This window comes from Lolium rigidum, chromosome 1 (genome assembly GCF_022539505.1).
Source record: "Lolium rigidum isolate FL_2022 chromosome 1, APGP_CSIRO_Lrig_0.1, whole genome shotgun sequence".
NCBI classification, from domain to species: domain Eukaryota; kingdom Viridiplantae; phylum Streptophyta; class Magnoliopsida; order Poales; family Poaceae; genus Lolium; species Lolium rigidum.
Window position 1 is genome coordinate 17,977,878 of NC_061508.1, and position 19,951 is coordinate 17,997,828.

The window sequence follows — 19,951 nt, forward strand, 5'->3', positions numbered from 1 at the left end:
CACGGAAAATTTCCTCACAACAGCTGCATGTCAACAAGCTTACACTATTTTACTTAATTAACTATAAAATTTTAAAATTTGCTTGATTTACCATCAGGGAGGAATAGTAGATGCAAGATACGCAAGATTCATGCATTGCAATCAAAACTGCAGATGTAGCTTAAATCAACTGATAGTGTAATATCCCTTCCTCATGAGCAACAACAATGATATCTTTTGTACAAAACATTTGAACACATGTGTATATGTCAAGCTAGAGGAGCATCTGGTTGATCAAGAGATAGTACCTGGTGATCATCTATTCTAGTGTCTACCTGAATGAATCAAAGCCTCTGCTCCACAACCTTCTTGCCTAAAATGGTACCTTCGATCAGCGCACAAGTTCCAACAGGAAACAATCTAAAAATAGTAGCAATGTTACTCCTTCCACTTTCTGTCTTAAAGCTGGAATAGAGCTGTAAATCATGCTTTGACAACGGCAATATTACTCCTTCCACTTTATAACTTAAAGCTGTAGAGCTATAAAACATGCTTTGACAAGGGCAAAGTAAAAATAGCCATCTTTGTAGCTTCCTGAAAATAGTACAAATGAGTCGTCGGCTAATTATTGACTCAAACTTATCTGGAAATATTTCCAGGAACCTGTACTCGATTACTTTTGCAAGTCTCCTGTGATCCAAATTTGCTAGGCTAGACAGAGGTCTAGACTGGCGTTCTCTTAACTACAACTGCTATACTCCAAAGAAACTATTGCTCTCTTTGTCATCAATCTAATCAGAATGGCCAAAACAATCCAAACAATCCACAATCAATCACCGACACTATCCAATTATCCAAACCTCCAAGAGAAAATGATTAGATTATTAAAATTTTGCTTCGGAACATCAAGCGACACGGTAGCAGACAGCAATGCACACAGGCAACAAGACAAGCATTGAGAAATCCCCAATCTCCCTCCTTTAAGTAGTACAGTATATCTTAGCAGGTAATTACATCACAATTTAGTGTTCTTGGGCTCTGTAAAGAAGCCCCTCTGTTGAAGAACTATACAACTTGCCCTCCACAAATCACATATCCAGTCCAGAACAGTGTGACAAAATTAAATTATCATTACCATATATCCCAAGAACAAAATATCAGAAGCAAGTAACTCTGAGCCACCAAATCAAACAAGCAGAACATCAACAAGCAGCATTCTAGTTCATTCATTAGCACACTGAATAAATCAAGACAGTGATCATAATTCCATACATTTTTGCCATGAAGTGTAGCTTTCAGAATCAATAATGTTGTCCCGTTGAGGATACAGAAGTAGCACTACATGAAAACGATATGTAGGATACTGGGAACATCAAGTGCAAAATGTAATAAAAAGGAGACATGCATTTCTGTAATCACTATATTAATGATAAAGAATAACAGATATGTACCACTTATCCGTAGCCAATGGTGAAGAGAAACCACCTGTCTATTTTAGTGTAATAATAGATGGCTCTGAAGATATCTCGCAATTTCATCTGAAGCTCTGATAAATAAGCATCAGTGGACGATGCTTCAAAACTAAAATAAATAAAAGCGAATTTTACCTAGTTTTATAAAAGCGAATTTTACCTAGTTTTTACACACGAAAAAGTCCTGGACCTATATATACGGCATAATCAAAAGCACTAAATTAATTAACTCAATTTGTATTACACATGTATGCACCTGATAGTGAACTACTTACTATTTCACACACAAAAAAGACACGGGCCTATATAGAGCCAGCAATTACATTTTGAAAGATGCCAATAACAGGACACATAAGGATCATCAAGGATCGTTTGGAAGCTTGGTGTTCATTAACCACTTGTCGAACAATAATTCCAAAAACACAGCACACATTATTTTCAATTAGTATGTCACATATAATTTATCTACTAAATATTAAAGGTTTGGCAAATCGCATCCTTATTTCCTTTATAGGTTTGAATACAACATCTTTGCAACACTCTTTTGTGATTTACTTTTAGAGTAATAGCAACTGATTTGAGTGGTTAGGAAAAGGTCCCTAAAATAGCATCTACAACTGATTTTGAGTTATAAACAAAAGAACAACTTGCTGACAATAGCATGTACATATCATGAAGATATTTTCTTAACATTCATTGCTGGATAATTAATAGTTTTAAATTTCAGAAACGACCTATATCCTGCAATGATTATTATATGTACTACTAACATACTAACAGGGCAGAAAATATTAGTGTGCAAATTACATAAGTCTCTTAAGCAGCTAATGGATTCGCCTAGTCACTGAACTGAGTTATGTGCAATTTAATTTCGACCATAGCATAAGTACCAGTCCTTTTCCCCTTTATCTTGAAAATAGCGCAAGTGTAAGTGATGTTGACCTCAACACAAGCACAAACAGAATCACCTGCCAAAATCCAATGTAAAATTAACATGGGATTCTCTGAAACGAACTAAAAAAATAAACTCAATAGCCTCACCTGTCATTGTTCATGACCCCTGCGACGCTGCCCCCTATCCTGAAATCTCCATGAACAGTAAAACCAAAATTAAAGGCATGTACTATGAAAGCAAACAAGAGTGTACAAAATTGACCCTCTAATTATTCGGAGCCAAAGGTTAATTCACGAACAATGACATTTAGAAATTGTGATTATTCATGAACCATTCTCGAGTCTACAAGTCGAAACACCATGATCATCGGCCGACTAACAAGTACAAATTCTTACTGCAACTTCGATGATGGAGCTTATGGGTAGTAAAAAACTGAATGAAAATAATACAAAGACCCTGCCTTCTCACTACAAACAAATGCAAAATGAATTTTAAGTACAACTGAAATATGCTTACACTAAGAAAATCCAGCCTGTATTGTAAGTACAGCTCAAATATGCTTACAGCAAGATTAGTGAACAATCCAATGTGAGCTAGCTATCAATATGTGCTCTCCTCCAGAACAAAAACGTGTTTTGGGTTTGGCAAACAACTGCCATGAAGATGGGCTCCAACCATATGGGAGGTTGTGTGAGTCCTAGGTAAATTCATAAGTGCTCCATGTTACTCCCCTTGGGAATACTAAGAACACACCTGCATCAAAGTCACCGATGTTACCAAAACAAAACATTCTGAAAGATTTCTGAAGCTACAGCTTGTAGTAAGCGAAGAGGACAAAGGGTCACCATTTGTACGCACCAAAAACAAATACATCATAGTAGTGCTTCATCCTATTGTGCCTGCTGAAATTTGTGATTGTCCAAGAGAACCACGACATCTGCAGGTCCTTCTGCCGGCTCTCTGTCCATCTCTCGTGCTTACTGCTTCCATCTAGGCCACCAATGCTACCATAGAACAAGACTCTACGAAAACAGCAGAAACAAATCGGATTGTTTTAAGTGATAAAAAATCAAATGAAAAATTCAAAGGGGGTCTCTCGGATCCAGGCCCCTGCAGGCCGAGATCGGGCCTTCTCTGCCCAGTTCCGGAGAGCGGACGACGGTGGTGGCCATGAATAGCACAGAGTCCTGGCCGTCTTCGGCGGCGCTTGGTTCACATGATGTGGGCGCCCTGCCGTCGTCCTCCATACGAGCTCTCACTCGTCACGGCAGGAGAGGGGAGGACTGGGTCGTGGGCTCGTGGCGGCGTGCGATGGAGGCCAACCGCTCCAGCATCCTCGCGTGAGCTAGGCGGCGCCTCCTCTACGTGGGCTTCGGTGAGCAAGTAACCATCGATGCGGAGGGGAGTGGAGGTGGAGGGGAGAGGTGGGCGGGCTAGGGTTTGGGTGGTGTAAGTGGAGCGGATTAGCGGATATAGGGATGGCGACGCGGACATCAGCTGAGCAATGCGAGAGCAGGGAGAGGGAGCACGATGGTCAGGCGGCGGCCTAGCCTAGGAGAACGGAACCCTAGACTTCGGTTCTGCGGGGTGAGAGGAAACTGCAGGACGAGAGGGAGATGCGGAGAGGAACGGGAAAACCGCTCATGTCACGCTGGTGGAAAAAACAGGTGGGACCAAAAGGCAGCGACGAATAGTTGGACGACGAAAGGGTAGGTTGTAGTGAGAGGTAGGCAGAATACGGAACATATTCCTCCTTTTTAAGTAGTGTAGATATATAGTATAAGAGCAAGTCTAACAGGCCCCGTATAATTTCGCCCCGTATAACGCGAGTAGAGGGCCCTGTATCGGGTTTTCGCCGGCCGAAAACTCGGACGAGCTAGCAGACCCCGTATACCCACCCCCTAAAACAGAATATTCTGTTTTACGGGGTGGGTATACGGGGTCTGCTAGCTCGTCCGAGTTTTCAACCCCTCAAAACAGGGTTTTTGACAAATTGCATATTAGAACCAACACACCATTCACATAAAATAAATGTTTTACATCACACAATAATCGTCATAATTATTACAATAATGTTTTTCGGAAATGTCAACAAGAATTAAACAAATAAAAAACAAATGTTTCACACATACAACAATAGGAAATGAATGTTTAACACATACAACAATAGGAAATAAATCATTGGCCATGCAACTGCCAATGGTGATCAATCAAATCTTGGGTGAGCTGGTGATGAGTCTCGGCATTTTCAATGCCTCGATGAGCTGCAAGAAAAGCTTCAATCCGATCAGGGTTCCTCTCGGGCTGCACTCGGGTGCCAACATTGTCATAGAAACACGGCAAGTTCAAACCGCGTTCATCTTCAATGATCATGTTGTGAAGAATCACACAACATGTCATGACATCAACAAGAGTTTCCTTGTCCCAAAACCTAGCAGGACCCCGGACAATTGCAAACCTTGCTTGCAAGACACCAAAAGCTCTCTCAATATCCTTGCGGCATGCCTCTTGATTTTTGGTGAAGCAAGCTTCCTTTCTTGTCAAAGCCCTGTCCTTTTTCTCTTTTATGGACTTGACAAGGGTTGCATAGTTAGGGTAAATACCATCCGTGAGATAGTACCCCATGGTGTACTCATTGTTCATAACTTTGTAGTTACAAGGTGGAGATTCACCCCTAACTAGTCTTGCAAACAAAGGGGATCTATTCAAGATGTTGATGTCGTTGAGTGTCCCCGGCAATCCAAAAAGCATGCCAAATCCATAAGTCTTGAGAGCCCACAGCTTCAAGAACAATGGTAGCATCGCGGCTTTTGCCACAATACATTCCATGCCATGCTTTTGGACAATTTTTCCATGTCCAATGCATGCAATCCAAACTACCAAGCATCCCCGGCCACCCCCTCTTTTCATTGATCTCCATGAGCCTTTTTGTATCATCCTCATTTGGAGCTCGGAGATACTTCTCTCCATACAACTTGATCACCATCTTGGCAAACATACGCACGCAATCCGTGGTTGTTTGCACACCAATGCGCAGGTACTCGTCGGTATAATCTGCTGGTATACCGTATGCAATAACCCTCATGGCGGCAGAAATTTTTTGATATGGGCTAAATCCCATGACTTGGGCAGCATTTCTTCTTTGCTTGAAATAATCGCAATTTGCCTCGCAATCTTTGACGATTCTCTCGAACAAAGACCTACGCATTCGGTACCGTCTACGGAAGAGGCGGGGAGGATAGGTCGGTACCTCGGCGAAGTAATCTTGCATCAGCTGTTCGTGGCCGAGCGCGCGGTTCCGCGGAATGCACATACGCCCCATCACGGATCCTTTCCGCTGATCCAGCAGCTTCAAGCGGTCCTCCATTTGCTTCTCGGCGTCGTTGAGCAACTCGTCGATGTCGGAATCATCCGAATCCGACGACGACCAATCGGTCGACGTCGCCTCCAAATCCGCCATGTGCACATCCTCCGAAGCCATCTACCACGGGGAACCATAGATCAGCCCGAAATCCGACCAATTTACCGGCGGCAACGAGCAAGAACGCGGCGGAATACTCACCGGCGACAAACGGCGGAGAAGACCACGGGCCGGACGGCGGCGGCGCGCGCGGAGGGACGCGGAACTTCGGCCGGGGTGCGGCGGAGGTGCGGCGGGCGTCGGCGCAGCTCGGCGCGGCTCGGCGGACGGCGGAGGGCCGCGGATCCGACGGATTCCGGCGGCGGCGCGCGGGTGGCTGCGGCGGCGCGCGGGGAAGAAGGATGGGGACAATCGAAATGTCCGCGCGCGCTTTCGGAATTGGGATAGTGGTTTCGCCCACTATCCCCGCTCCCACCCCGCACAAGTAGGGGCGACGACCCGCCCCGTAGTCGAAAACAGGAAAAATCGATGCGGGGGCCGTTTTTACGGGGCGTGCTAGACGGCCGGGTAGACGCGAAACCCTCAAATCGGCGGTTATTATACGGGTTTGCCCCTTTTACGGGGTCTGTTAAACCTGCTCTAAGTATACATAGTATATAGTATCATCCATTTGGTTAGCCATCGAAGTCCTTATCTTAGACCGACCTGCCCCGCCTGCGCCTTGCACGGTGAAATAGTCTATATATATACACACGCACGCAAAGGAGCACAGGTACCTGAAGTTCGATCGCACTTACAGAGTATACTACTAGCTCGCTCGCTCGGGCATGGCCTCACTACGGTGGTGCGCGGTGACCGGCGGACGGGGATTCATGGCCAGGCACCTGGTGGTTGTGCTGCTCCGATCCGGAGGTTGGCGCGTGCGTATCATCGACCTCGGCCCCGAGGCAATCCTGGAACCCGCCGAAAAGGACGGGCTCCTCGGCGCCGCCCTCCGCGACGGCCGCGCCGTCTATGTGTCTGCCGACATCTGCGAATTATCCGAGCTAACAGAAGGTACTCCCGCCTATGTCCTCCTAGCAGCTGAGCTTCCCCAGTCGACGAGTCGTCTACATACACTTCCCCAGATCCGGTGTGCTCCTAACCCAGCTTTCTATACCTCCTTGACCACCCGTTTAGCATAGGATCTAAAGATCGATCATTTCATACTGGTGTAATATCGGTTTCAGTCACAGTGCAAATTCAGAACCATATGCAAAGCAATTCGATCCTAATAATGGGAATAACTGTACTCGTATGTTTGCTACTGTGCCCTGAACCTACTCGTATTAGGATTTGCTCATTAGTTAGTCACTTTATATAATCAGGATTAGGCACTCTGCTTTTGCCATCTTGCTTTCTGCATATTAGCTATAGCTAACAGCAAGGACATTGCCAATATGGAAGAAGAATAAGAAGAAGATAAATCCATGGTATAGGAACAGGTCATAGCTCTTTCAACAACTGAATCTCCCAACACAAAATCCATGGCAATCCAGAATCGCGAGTAACCGCGAGAAGCCTTGAGCTTGTTGGCTTGCTGCCGTGTAAAGAAAAAGGAATACTCCAGAACGCCATGTTACTCCGATCGGCTTTAAAACATAGCCTAGCTGCCTAAGTAGTACTACCGGGCTCAAAGCCCTTTAGCCTTGAGCTCCCACCAGGCTTTTGACCTGCCGAACGGATCCATTCAGCTGGAGTAGACTGGCAGCCCGTGCTCTAACGGAGCGGAGCGTCCCCGAACGCTGCTGGCTCTCTCGTCTGGATCGGAAGAGCGTGAATCGTTTGCAGCCGAGCATACGTGGGAGGCCGCTTAGGGGAAAGCAGTTCTGGCCGGGGCCATCTAACGAGAGGGAGACTGCTTCCTCTCCTTCAGGCTTCACGTTCCCTTTTTTCGTTTTTTTCCATTCTTTCCGATTTCAGTTTTTTGAACGGTTTTATGTTCAGTTTATTTCGAACCTTTTCATCTTATAAACCATTTCAGTTTCGAATTTTGTCGATTTTTTTTTCAGATTTAAGGTTTTTTCAAATTTCGAAATTTGTTCACATTCGAAGTTTGTTCAGACTATGAAATTTGTTTATATTCAAAATTTGCTCATATTACGATTTTTTTTAAAATTTGTTCAGATTTTAATTTTTGAACTTTTGTCAACTTCGAAATTTGTTTAGATTCAAAATTTGTTCAAATTAAAATTAATTAACATATTGAAAAAGTTCAGTTTTAAAAAATGTTCACTTTGAAATTTGTTTCATTCTAAAAATGTTCAGTCTTAAAAATGTATACTTTTTTAAAATAATTTTGAAAAATGTTTGGTTTTCTAAAACTTGAGATTTAAAATGCTTTACAAATGAAAAAAAAAAGAAAAAAGATAACGAAAAAAGAGGGAGTACCTTTTGTTGGACCGCTGCCGGGAGGCCCATAAGCCAGTGCTTCAGGCGGGAGGGAGACTTGCTCCCGCTTAAAGCGGGCTATAGGAGCTCCCTTTGGAGCTGAGCGGATCGAAGTAAGAGCATCTCTAACAGAGACTCTAAAATAGCGCTGCGCTAAAATAACCGTCAATATGCAGCGCCGGATGCATTTTTCGTCCTCCAGCAGACGCTGTAAAATAGATCGCGCTGTAAATATTTTAGTGCGCGGTACTTTGCGCTATGGTATCTGTAAGCTGAAACCGCGATCCTTCCCATCGCGCGAAAAAAAAACCGCTCTGAAATGTCTCTCGCGTGACGAGGAGCTCCGCCGGCCGCCTCACTGCAAGCTCCGCCGGCCGTCGCGCTGCGAGCTCCACCGGCCGCCGCGCTGCGAGCTCCACCGGCCTCACTGCGAGCTCCATCAGCCGCCGCGCTGCGAGCTCCGCCGGCCCGCTGCGAGCTGCGCCGGCCGCCGCGCTGCGAGGCTGCGAGCTCCGCCGGCCGCTGCGAGCTCCGCCGGTACGCTGCGAGGCTGCGAGCTTCGCCGGCCGTCGCGCTGCGAGCTCCGCCGGCCGCCGCGCTGCGAGCTCCGCCGGCCTGTTGCAAGGCTGCCAGCTTCGCCGGTCGTCGCGCTGCGAGGCTGCGAGCTCCGTCGGCCGTCGCGCTAAACTCGATTTCAATTGCACGGACTCGATTTCAATTGCTGTAGCTAGCTAAACTCGATTTCGGCCGCGCCCGGACTCCATTGCTGCGGCCGCGCACGCATGGACTGATCTCTGTGCGCAAGCACGGACGGGATTCGATTGCTAGCTTGCTAGCTAGATCAATTTCTAGCTAGATGGATAATTCATATTAATTTAGTTGATTTTTTTTGATTTATTTGTGGGTGTTTGATCTTGTTTGTTGTATGTATGTTGAAGAAATTTGTCTGTGGAGCTCTATTTTACAGCCTCTGCTGAAGGGCGCGTTTTTGCCTTCTTAGTTGCGCTGTAAAATAGAGCCTCCGGTGAAGCTCGTGTCGACGCCGCGCGCTATATCCAGATTGAGCGCGCTGCAAACAACTTTTACAGCGTCTAATTTTAGAGCCTCTGTTGGAGATGCTCTAAATGCACGGAGCGGAGCGTTTCTGAACGGGTCTACAGTATGATCAAGAACAAACCTAATAATACTAGGCCTAGAACACAGACGAGGCGGGTTTTACCCTCTCAAAAAAAAGACGAGGCGGGTTTTTTTACATGGGAGCATATGCTCCTGGTTTTAAAAATAATTTTTAAATATAATATAAAATGTTAAATAATTCTGAACAAAACATAAACGTGTACATCTCAAATCATGTGTGTTTCTAAAGTCGTTTCGTGCAAAACTAACATTTTTTGTGTCGTGTGGGAAAAAGACAAATTTTAGGGTTTAAAATAAACTTTTCACAAGAGATTATTTTTATCATTTTCGCACACGGCACAAAAAAAGGTCAATCTTCCGCAGAACTTGGCGTGCATACACATAATGTCGACATGTACACATTAAATTTCTATTCAGATTCTTTTAGCATTTCAAAATGTTTTCTGTACCAAGTGTATATGCTTTCTAGTTTAAAAGTGGTTCTCCGTAGAGTGAGTAAATGACAAAAAACTACCACAATTGTGCCAAAGGTGAAACGGAACTACCAAATGTGTTCGTTTTGTCACATGACTACCACTATTGGTGCATGTCTATAACGCGGAGCACTGATTTCATTATTTAGACGTGTTAAACCATTTTCTGACTATTCGGGCCCACCTGTGTGAATTTTGCAAATATAACCTCAGGATATATTTTGGTGTCACACAGATCCATTTGCCCACATAAAAAAATAAAAATAGAAATTCCCATTAAAAAACGGAGAGGGTCTTCTCCTTCCTCTGCACAACGCCCCACACGAGCTAGGCCGCCGGTGCACCGTCCGCGCGCGGCCGTCTCCGGTGCGACACGAGGCTGCCGCTCGTTGCACCAGGAGGACGCTCACACGTGACGAGTCCGCGGCCATCGACGGCGGAGCGTGACCGGCGACGCGCAACCGCGGCGGCGCTCGGAGGTGCACGGCGCAGGCGTGCTGCAGGGCGAGAGGGAGGGAATGGAGGGGTCCAGGAGGACCTTGTGCTCACCCTGGAGCGGATGTAGGCGACGGGGAGCTCGAAGGGGATGCGCAGCGACCGAATCGACGACGAATTGCTTCGGTCACGGCGGAGAAGATGGGGTCGGGGCGGTCGATTCCCGGCCTCCCAGCTTGCGCGAATCGGAGAGAAGACGCGGCGTGGGTGTGCTGCTGGTGCAGTTGTGGACGGAAAGGCGCGGCGGCGTGCTTGGTAGCGGACGGCGGGTCTGAGCGGGCGCAGAAGGGCGGACGCGGGGCGGGCAGTGAGCTCGGGCACGGGGCGGGCGGTGAGCTCAGGCGTAGGCAGGCGGACGCGGGGCGGCGATCTTGGAGCTGACCGGGCATGGGGCGGGCGCCGGCGAGCTCAACCAGGCGGGCCGCGAACGGGCAGGGGCACGCGCGGCCGCAGCAGGGCACGCCGCACGCGCGAGCAGATGCGGGCGAGCTAGGGCAGGGATGGCCGCGGCGAGCTCCGACGGCCGTCGGGCGAGCTCCAGCAGGGCGCCGGTCTTCGCTGGCGGAGCTGCAGGAGAAGCCCCATGGTGAATGGAGGGGGAAGGAGACTGAGACTTGATTGAGTTTGGAAAAGGAAGGTTAGGGGGTTTCATGTAAAATTAGCAGAAATAGGTCATTTGTTTTTGCCAAGTAGGATCTGACAGTGGGTCCCAGCTGCCAGAAACTGTATTAAAACGCGTAAATTGAAAAATTAGTGCTCTTCGTCGCGAACATGCCCCAATAATGGTAGTCATTTACAAAACAAACACATTTGCTAGTTTTGTATCACCTTTGGCACAATTATGGTAGTTTTTTTTTATCATTTACTCCCGTAGAGCACTACAGCACGTAGGCAGGTGGCTCGTACAAACTTACTTGAACTAGAGCATCTCCAGTCGCGTTCCCCAACCCTCAAACGGCGCCGGATTGAGCGGTTGAGGGACGTATTTTGTTCATGTCGTGTTTGGGGATGTCGCTTCTCAGCCTCGTCCCCAAACACCGCCCCCAAACATTAAAATATTTTTTTTATATTTTTATTTTAATAAAGAGGAGAAATATTCCACAAACTAATACATAATTGGGAACATGGTTTACATGAAGATATAATTTGGAACATGATTTTCCACAAACTAATACATAGTTTGAACCATGGTTGATACAAATATAAACATTGCAAAAAAACTAAACCTAACTAGGTCGGACATCGAAGGTTTCGTCTGTTCGCTGCCAAGAAAGAACACTCAAGGGCACACCCAGTCACCTAAACTGGAAAATCCAGCTGGTGAAGGTTCAACCAGAAACCTCCGTGCATATTTTCGCTGCAAAGAAACAACACTCGTCAGTCGTTGTACTCCTCGGCGCTGTCACCGTGGTAGTGCTGGCGGCAACTCGTCTTGTCGAACACCTTGACGCTCATGTCTCTGTCGCCAAAGTAGGAGAACACGAGCACGAAGCCGTCTTGGAGGCGGTGGCAGCGCGTGAACCTCTCCCAGCCGATGTAGAGTTACATCTTGTCGCGCGCGTCGTAGATCACGTCGACGATCTACCGGCAGTAGCCACAGGCAGCCTCCCGCAGATGCAGCGAGCCCGGGCGCCCGTCGCCGGGGACGAAGTCGGCGAAGGCGTCTGACAGCCTCTGGATGGCGTGTGGGTCGCCCTTGAGGACGACGACGAACTCGATCAGGACGGGGCCCTCCTCGTCCTGCATGTCCGACGATGAAGACGATGGTGTCGCAGGCGACGGCGAGCATGCAGCTCTGCCGCGGCCACGACCACGACCGCTGTTGTGGGTATACTTCATAGGTGTACCATCGACAGTGCCTAGATCCGGCAAGCCCGGGTGGCCCACAGACGGTGATGAGGCATGTGGCCCATCGGGCGGCCCAGTTGCTGTTGATCATGAAGGGAGAAGTCCAGCCCAGGATCGGCAGGCCGGATCCGTACCGACATAGAAGTAACCCGGATCCATGGAGGCCCATGAGGGACCCGGATCCAATGACGACGTATATGGAAGGCGGATCCGTGACGTGCACGGCAAGATATTGTACCGTAGTTAGGCTATCCGTAATCCGGCTAGGACTCTCCATGTAAACCCTAGATCCGTGCGCCTTTATAAGCCGGATCCCGGGAGCCCTAGAGGCACAACCACAACTCATTGTAACAACGCGAAAGCGCCCGGATAATTCCGGCACAAGCAGCAGTAGGGCCCCGTCATCGTGCGGGTGTTCCGAAGCTGGGTAACTCGCGTACCACCGTCCCGTGTGCACTCCGCCCTATGGCCCCTACTTCTTCTCCCCTCGTGAGGATCCCTCCTCCGAGGTACCGTCGATTAGGCAACGACGCGTTGGCGCCCACCGTGGGGCCTGTGGCGTCCGGAGGCCGGAACCGGGAGGGTTCCGCCATGGGAAGCTACGACGACACCATCGCCGTGGGGCGAGTCCTCTACGCCGGAAATCTGCCGATCGTCCCTCCGGATGAGTGCTGGATTCCGGCTAAAACCGACCCCATCAAGCTCTCCATCGTCCCAGTTGGCGGCATACACATCTTCATCGGGGAAACCGTCGATTCCGATGGAAACCAACTGGTAAGTAGCGCCGACGCGACCGCCGCCGAGCAGGGACGCAGCCGCGAAGATCCGATCCGAGACGCTCGGAACTTCCTAGTGAGGATTCCGCCTTAGATCCGGAAAAATCAAAGCCCACCCAATCCGCCCCCGAGCAGGAAACAAAGGTGGAAGACCAATGCAGATCCGCCTCGGGTTTCCCGGGTGTTAGAGAAGCAAAGGTGTCACTTCGTACACTTCTTGGCCCATACCGCCGGAACCGCCCCTCAAGCGATCGGAGCTGGTCCTGAGCAGGAAGAGGCACCGGAAAACGTCGCAGATCCGGGTCAGGCTCAGCTTGTCGGAGAAAGCAAAGCTCCGGGTGAAGAGTCGATCTTGGGCAACCTGAGCCCAATCTCCGGTGATACCGCGTCCATGGAATCTGATGACTTCGTCCGAAAGCTTGAGGAGTACGGCCGCGACGATCAGCCTGAGGTCGATTCCGCCTTACCTAAGCAGGTCCTCGCAACCGTGGCACCGCTGGAAGAGCAGGAAGGTGAAGACGAAAACACCGCCTCCGACCCCGGACCGTCCAATGTCGGATCTCCGCTAGATCGGATCCGTCCCCCCGAGGATGTCCTGTCTCCGGAAGAGCTGGTCGAACAAGCACGCATGGACCTGGTCGCAAAGTCTCGGTGTCCTCAATAAACCAATAACCCCCGATGATGCCGCAGATCCGGAAGCTCTAGAAGCAACAAGACAGGAGATGCTAGCTACCGCCAAAAAGTTCGCAAATACCGCAGCTGCGATGCCGGACGAGAGGACGAAGCAGCCAACTTCGTGGAACACTTCAAGAAGAAGGACCGCGAGGTCGATGAATCTCTTGCAAAGGTCGTGGAGCTTGAGAAGCACCGGGAGGCCAAGGTAAAGTTCGTCGAAGAGGAGGAAGCTAGGATCGAGCGTGAAGCCATCCCTCCCCGCGAGATTACCTTCGCCACCCCCACAGTACAGCAGCCGCTCGCAACTCCAAAGGACAATATGAAGAAGGCTGCTGAGATCTTAAAGAAGAAGAACGAGGAGATTGACATCGAATTCGTTCGCACGCTCGTTGCTTCAAGCAGTGAAGCAGCAGAGCAAGGCCGACACTTCGCGCAGGTTGGAATCCAATCCGGATCAATGTGTATCTACCGCGCGAAGGACGCCCGTGTCAATCGCCACCCCGATGATGAATCACGCACCGGATCCTCGGAACGCGAAGGAAAGTCGTGGAACACCCAAATCCTATCCCCGTACCGTCAAAGACGCCACCGTCAGATCCAAGAAAGGGAAAGGATGCAATGTACTCTGGACGTGAGAAGTACCGGAACCCCTCTCCTCCGCCTAATGGTTACCCGCGACCCCCTCGCCGCCGTAGTCCAGCCGGAAACACCAGGCCCCAGGGGCATGGTGGAATCGTTATCCGCGACAACGTGCTGCCAAGAAACGAAAACAGGGAGCGCTCGCCGGAACCGCGCCGGAACCAGAACATCCCTCAGGAGCCGGAGCCCGGAGGAGTCGGAATGAGGAGCGCGACCCGGAACCTCGCCGTAGTCGCGACCCGCAGCCTCGCCGAAGCCATAACCCGGAGCCCCGCCGGCACGACCAAGGCAGCCAACGCCACGGCGAAGGCAGCCATAGGAGCCGGAGTCGCACCGAGAGGGGCGAGGAGAATCGAAGCCGGAAGCAAGAAAGCGAGACCGACCACCTCGCAGGTCTCCTCACCTCCACCTAGCGGTGGTGGCGGAGGTGGAGGCGGAGGCGGCGGCCGAAGATCTCGCTCTCGCTCAAAATCTCCACGCCACGGCTCGCGCGACGCGCGGGACCGCCTCAACGAGTACGTAACCGACTACATTGGTCCGAAGTGCTTTGGCGGAATGATTCGAGAAGAACCAAAGCCAAGGAGCTCCTCAAGCTACCCGGAAATCTGAAGCATTATGATGGCACCGAAAGGCCGGATACCTGGATTGAGGACTACTACAATGCAGTAACCTTCGCCGGAGGAACCCCTAACATCGCCGCCGCATGCTCCAGCTTGTACCTTGTAGGACCAGCCCGGATCCGGCTCAGCGACCTCGAGAAGAACTCCATCTTTTGCTGGTTCGACCTGAAGACCGCTTTTGAGAAACACTTCAGGGGCACCTACAAAAGACCCGCCACAGCAAGCGACTTACAAGCTTGTATCCAGAAGAAGGGAGAAACCTCAAGAAACTTCCTCACACGATGGTTGGCATGCAGGAACGAGTGCGAAAACGTCGATCACACCACTGCCATGTACGCCTTTATTGGTGGACTGCAGAGAGGAGGATTGCTGAGACATAAGCTTACATGTTTGGCTAACGCCAACAAACTGACTCTGGATGAGATGATCTCCATCGCCAGTGATCACACTGCCGCCGATGACGACGCGGGCGGTGACATCGCAGCTACAAGCAATCCCCCGCACCAGCGAGAAGAAGAACCGCGATAACGGTAACAATAGCGGCCACAAACGCAAAAACCCCGATGACCGGAAGAGTGGCGGATCCGAGATGGTCGCCATGGCGTTCCAACGCGGAGGTTCGGGGAGGCGGAAGAGGACGCGGCCGTGGAGGCGGAGCCGGCAGGGTCGCGCAGCATGGCACCGAGGTCACCGCCGGCGGATCCCGCGCCCCGCAAACCTACGAGGAGTACGCGAGACATGCCCTGCCCGGCCCACTTGGATCCGGCTACGGGGAAGTCCACTCACACCAACCGCAACTGCAAGTGGGTCAACGACCTCAAGAATGACCCGGAGGCAGGATACAAGCGAGCCCGGAAGCACCGCCCACGCGGCAAAGGAGGCAAGGGCAAGAACAAGGACAAGGAGGAGGACAGTTCCGAGGCGATGGACGAGGATGATAACTCGCCGGATCCCAAAGCCGGAACCGCAGGAAAATCCAACCCCTTCGAGAAGAAGAGCGTGGGGGCTTACCACACCTTCCTCGGAACCCCCACAGTCCGCGCTACAAAATCAGCTACCCGGTTCCTGAACGCCACAGTTCCGGCTGTGCCGCAGTATGTCAGGTGGTCGGAAGTTCCGTGCACATTTGACAGGGCGGATCATCCCGCCTCCGTGCCAAAAGAATACTACGCCTTGGTTGTGAGTCCCCGCATAGACGGGTATGACTTCTCCAAGTGCCTCATGGATGGCGGAGCCAGCTTGAACATCATGTACCTGGAGACTCTGGAGCGGATGAACCTCACCAAGGAACAGCTCAAACACAGCACGACTGAGTTTCACGGCGTGGTTCCGGGTAAGAAGGCGAACTCCCTTGGCAGCATCACACTCCCCGTGGCTTTCGGCGATGTTCACAATTTCCGCGAAGAAAAGATCACGTTCGAAGTTGTGCCCTTCAAGAGCTCCTACCATGTCATCTTCGGCAGGCCCACCTACCACAAGTTCCACGCAAGAGCGTGCTACATTTACAACAAGCTCAAGATGCCGGGTCCTAATGGTATGATCACCATAACCGGAGACTACAAAAAGGCTCATGAGTGCGAGCTGGGCGAAGCTGCCTTTGCAGAGTCCGTGATCTCCGGAGAAGAGCTGAAAGGCTACGAGCCGCGGTGGATCCGACCGAGATGCGGACCACAAAGAAGCAGATCTCCGAGCGAAAAACCTCCTTCAAGCCCGCGATAGAAACTAAGAAGCATGACCTTATTCCGGGTGACTCTTCCAAACAGGTTTCGGTCGGGGCAAACATGGACCCTAAATAGGAAAGCGCGCTCGTCGAGTTCCTCCGCGCTAACATGGATATCTTCGCATGGCAACCTTCCGACATGTCCGGAGTACCTAGGGAACTCGCCGAGCACTACCTCAACATCAATCCGGGGCTAAACCAAGTGAAGCAAGCTATGCGACGCTTTGGAGACAAGAAGCGCCGCGCCATAGGAATGGAACTAGCAAAGTTACTAGAAGCGAGGTTTTGTAATAGAAGTTATTCACACCGATTGGGTCGCGAATCCCGTCCTTGTACCCAAAAAGAACACCGAAATACTAAGAATGTGCATCGATTACTCCGGCTTGAACAAACATTGCCCGAAGGATCCGTTCCCCTTGCCGCGCATTGACCAAGTCATTGATTCGACGGCGGGGCGGAACTTCCGTGTTTTCTTGATGCGTATTCCGGGTATCATCGGATCCGGATGAAGGAATCCGACCAAAAGGCGACTTCATTCATAACCCCGTTTGGTACTTACTCGCTATGTTACTATGCCTTTTGGTTTGAAAAATGCAGGTGCTACTTACCAGACAGTACGATGCAGCGGTGCCTCGAAGGACCAAATTGGCCGGAACGTGCACGCTTACGTCGACGACATCGCGGTCATGACCCGGAAAGGATCCGACTTGATCAGCCGACCTCACGTAAAACCTTCAACAACCTCCGCAGGTACAAGATGATGTTGAATCCGCTGAAGTGCGTTTTTGGCGTGCCGCCGGAAAACTCCTTGGCTTCATAGTCTCTCACAGAGGCATTGAGGTGAACCCGGAAAAGATCAAGGCAATCCTGTGTATCAAACGGCCAACTTGTCTCAAAGATGTGCAACGACTAACTGGTTGCGTTGCAGCAATCAGCAGGTTTGTTAGCCGTCTTGGCGAGAAGGCGCTACCTCTGTACAAGCTGCTGAAGAAAACGTACAAATTTGTGCTGGGACGACGCAGCCGACGCAGCCTCTCCGTGGGTTGAAGGAAATACTAACCTCCCCACCTATCTTGGCAGCCCCAAGTAGAGTCGAGCCAATGCTCCTTTATCTGGCGGCTACCAACAAGGTCGTCAGCCTCGTCATCGTGGTGGAGCGAAAGGAAGAAGGTCATGAATATGACGTCCAAAGACCTGTCTACTACATAAGCGAGGTGCTGACGGAGTCAAAGCAAAGATACCCTCACTTTCAGAAGCTAGCTTATGGAGTATTCCTAGGCAGCCGGAAATTGAGACACTACTTTCAAGAGCACCCAATAATGAGCTTGTGAGTAAAGCTCCGCTGTCAACAATTCTCAAACAACGCCGACGCAACGGACGAACAGCTAAATGGGGCATCGAATTATCCGCCTTCGACATCGCTTACAAGCCAAGGACCGCGGTCAAATCCCAAGTCTTGGCAGATTTCGTTGCAGATTGGACAGAAGCTCCGGATGCAAGTCTGGAGCCGGAACCAGAAACATGGGTCATGCACTTCGACGGATCCAAGCAGCATCAAGGCTCAGGAGCCGGAGTCACCCCGAAGTCCCCTACCGGAGAAGAACTCGCAGTATGTTCCGCAGCATCCACTTCGAAGCTACAAATAACATGGCGGAATACGAGGCTCTACTACACGGTCGCGCATCGCTAAGGAAATCGGGATCAAGCACATCATATGCCGTGGAGATTCCGACCTGGTGGCACAACAAGTAGCCGGAACCCGGAACGCCGTAAATTCCGTCATGGCGGCCTACGGAGACGAAGTTGACGAGCTCGCCAAGTGCTTCCTCGGATACGAAGTCAAGTACGTCAGAAGAGACGACAATACAGCGGCAGATATGCTATCCAAGCTCGGATCCGGCAGAAGACCAATTCCGCCTGGAATTTTCCTAGAGCATCTCCGGATACCCTCGGTGAAGGGCGCTAACCCGGAAAACCCGGATGTGGCAGTTGTCTCCGGCTAAAGAGGTATTGGCTACCATTCCGGCTTGGACACAGCCTTTCCTGGACTACCTCATCGATCAGAAGCTGCCGGAGGACGAGGTCCTCGCGCGCCAGATCATCAGACGAGCACGATCCTACACAATTGTCGATGGACAGCTCTACAAACGAAGCGCAACAGGGGTGTTTCTCAAATGCGTCTCCAATCAAGATGGCATTGAAATCCTCATGAGAGATCCACGCAGGGATTGCGGGCACCATGCCGCTCCCGCATCACTCGTTGCAAAAGCTTTTCGGCTAGGCTTTTATTGGCTCACAGCTAAAGAAGATGCCGATAAGATAGTCAAGACCTGCCGAGGTTGTCGACACTACGCTACTCAACCAAACGCTCCAGCCCAAGAGCCGAAGACCATACCTATCACCCGGCCATTTGCGGTCCGGGGGCTCGATATGGTTGGTAAATTGAAAAGATCATCTCCCGGCGGTTGTGAATACCTCCTGGTCGCCGTTGACAAGTTCGAAGCAAGTGGATCGAGGCCAAGCCGTGAGAAAAGCCGATGGTGCTACGGCACTAAAATTCGTCATCGCAGCCTCGTGATGAGATTCGGCATCCCACACAGCATAATCACAGATAATGGCACGAACTTCGCTCAAGGAGAATTAAAGGATTATTGTGAGACAATGGGGATACGACTGGACCTCGCATCTGTGGCTCATCCACAGTCCAATGGTCAAGTTGAAAGGGCTAACGGCCTAATATTATCGGGAATTAAACCACGCCTTGAAGGACCGCCGCGACGAGCAGCCTGGAGCTTGGGCCGACGAGTTGGAAGCTGTTTCGTGGAGTTTACGAACTACCCCTACCAGATCAACAGGGTTTACTCCCTTTTTCCTCGGTATACGGATCCGAAGCCGTGCTCCCTCCGACATCATCCACGATTCACCGCGAGTTTCCGCCTACAATGAAGAAACAGCCGACGAGGCCGGACAGCTATCTCGTGGACCCGATCGAGGAAGCTCGGAACTTAGCGGACCAAAGATCCGCCATCTATCGGCCAAAGGCTCCGACGTTATCACGCCGCCGAGTCCGGAAACGCTCCTTCATGGCGGGAGACTCGGTCCTCCGCCTTCGACAGTGAAAGACCATAAGCTGCAATCCCCATGGGAAGGACCTTTCGTCGTTAGCAAAGTACTTCACAACGGGTCGTACTACCTTGTTGATTTCCGCGAGCTAAGGGATAGACCCGCTAATTGGCGCCGGAAACGCAAGCGTGAGGATCCGGATGACATCTACGATGAAACAGATCGCCCTTGGAATATAGCACAGCTACGTCCTTTCTACACTTAGAATATTTTTTCGAGTTACAAACTCGTAATAGTTATACATGATCAATGAAATAAAGCTTATGGTTCACTCTTTGAGTCTTTTACCTCCTTTACTTGTTCATTTT

At 50.4% G+C, this 19,951-nt stretch overlaps 1 protein-coding gene across 1 annotated transcript in view; it reads left to right on the forward strand.

Moving 5' to 3' along the window:
• The first annotated feature begins 6,534 nt into the window (after nucleotides 1-6,534).
• LOC124704686 (3beta-hydroxysteroid-dehydrogenase/decarboxylase-like) overlaps nucleotides 6,535-19,951 on the forward strand; it is a 45,703-nt gene continuing 32,286 nt past the window's right edge. Inside the window, exon 1 of the mRNA XM_047236961.1 lies at nucleotides 6,535-6,763. Coding sequence (XP_047092917.1) covers nucleotides 6,535-6,763 — 229 coding nt within the window. The remainder of the gene's footprint in view (nucleotides 6,764-19,951) is intronic.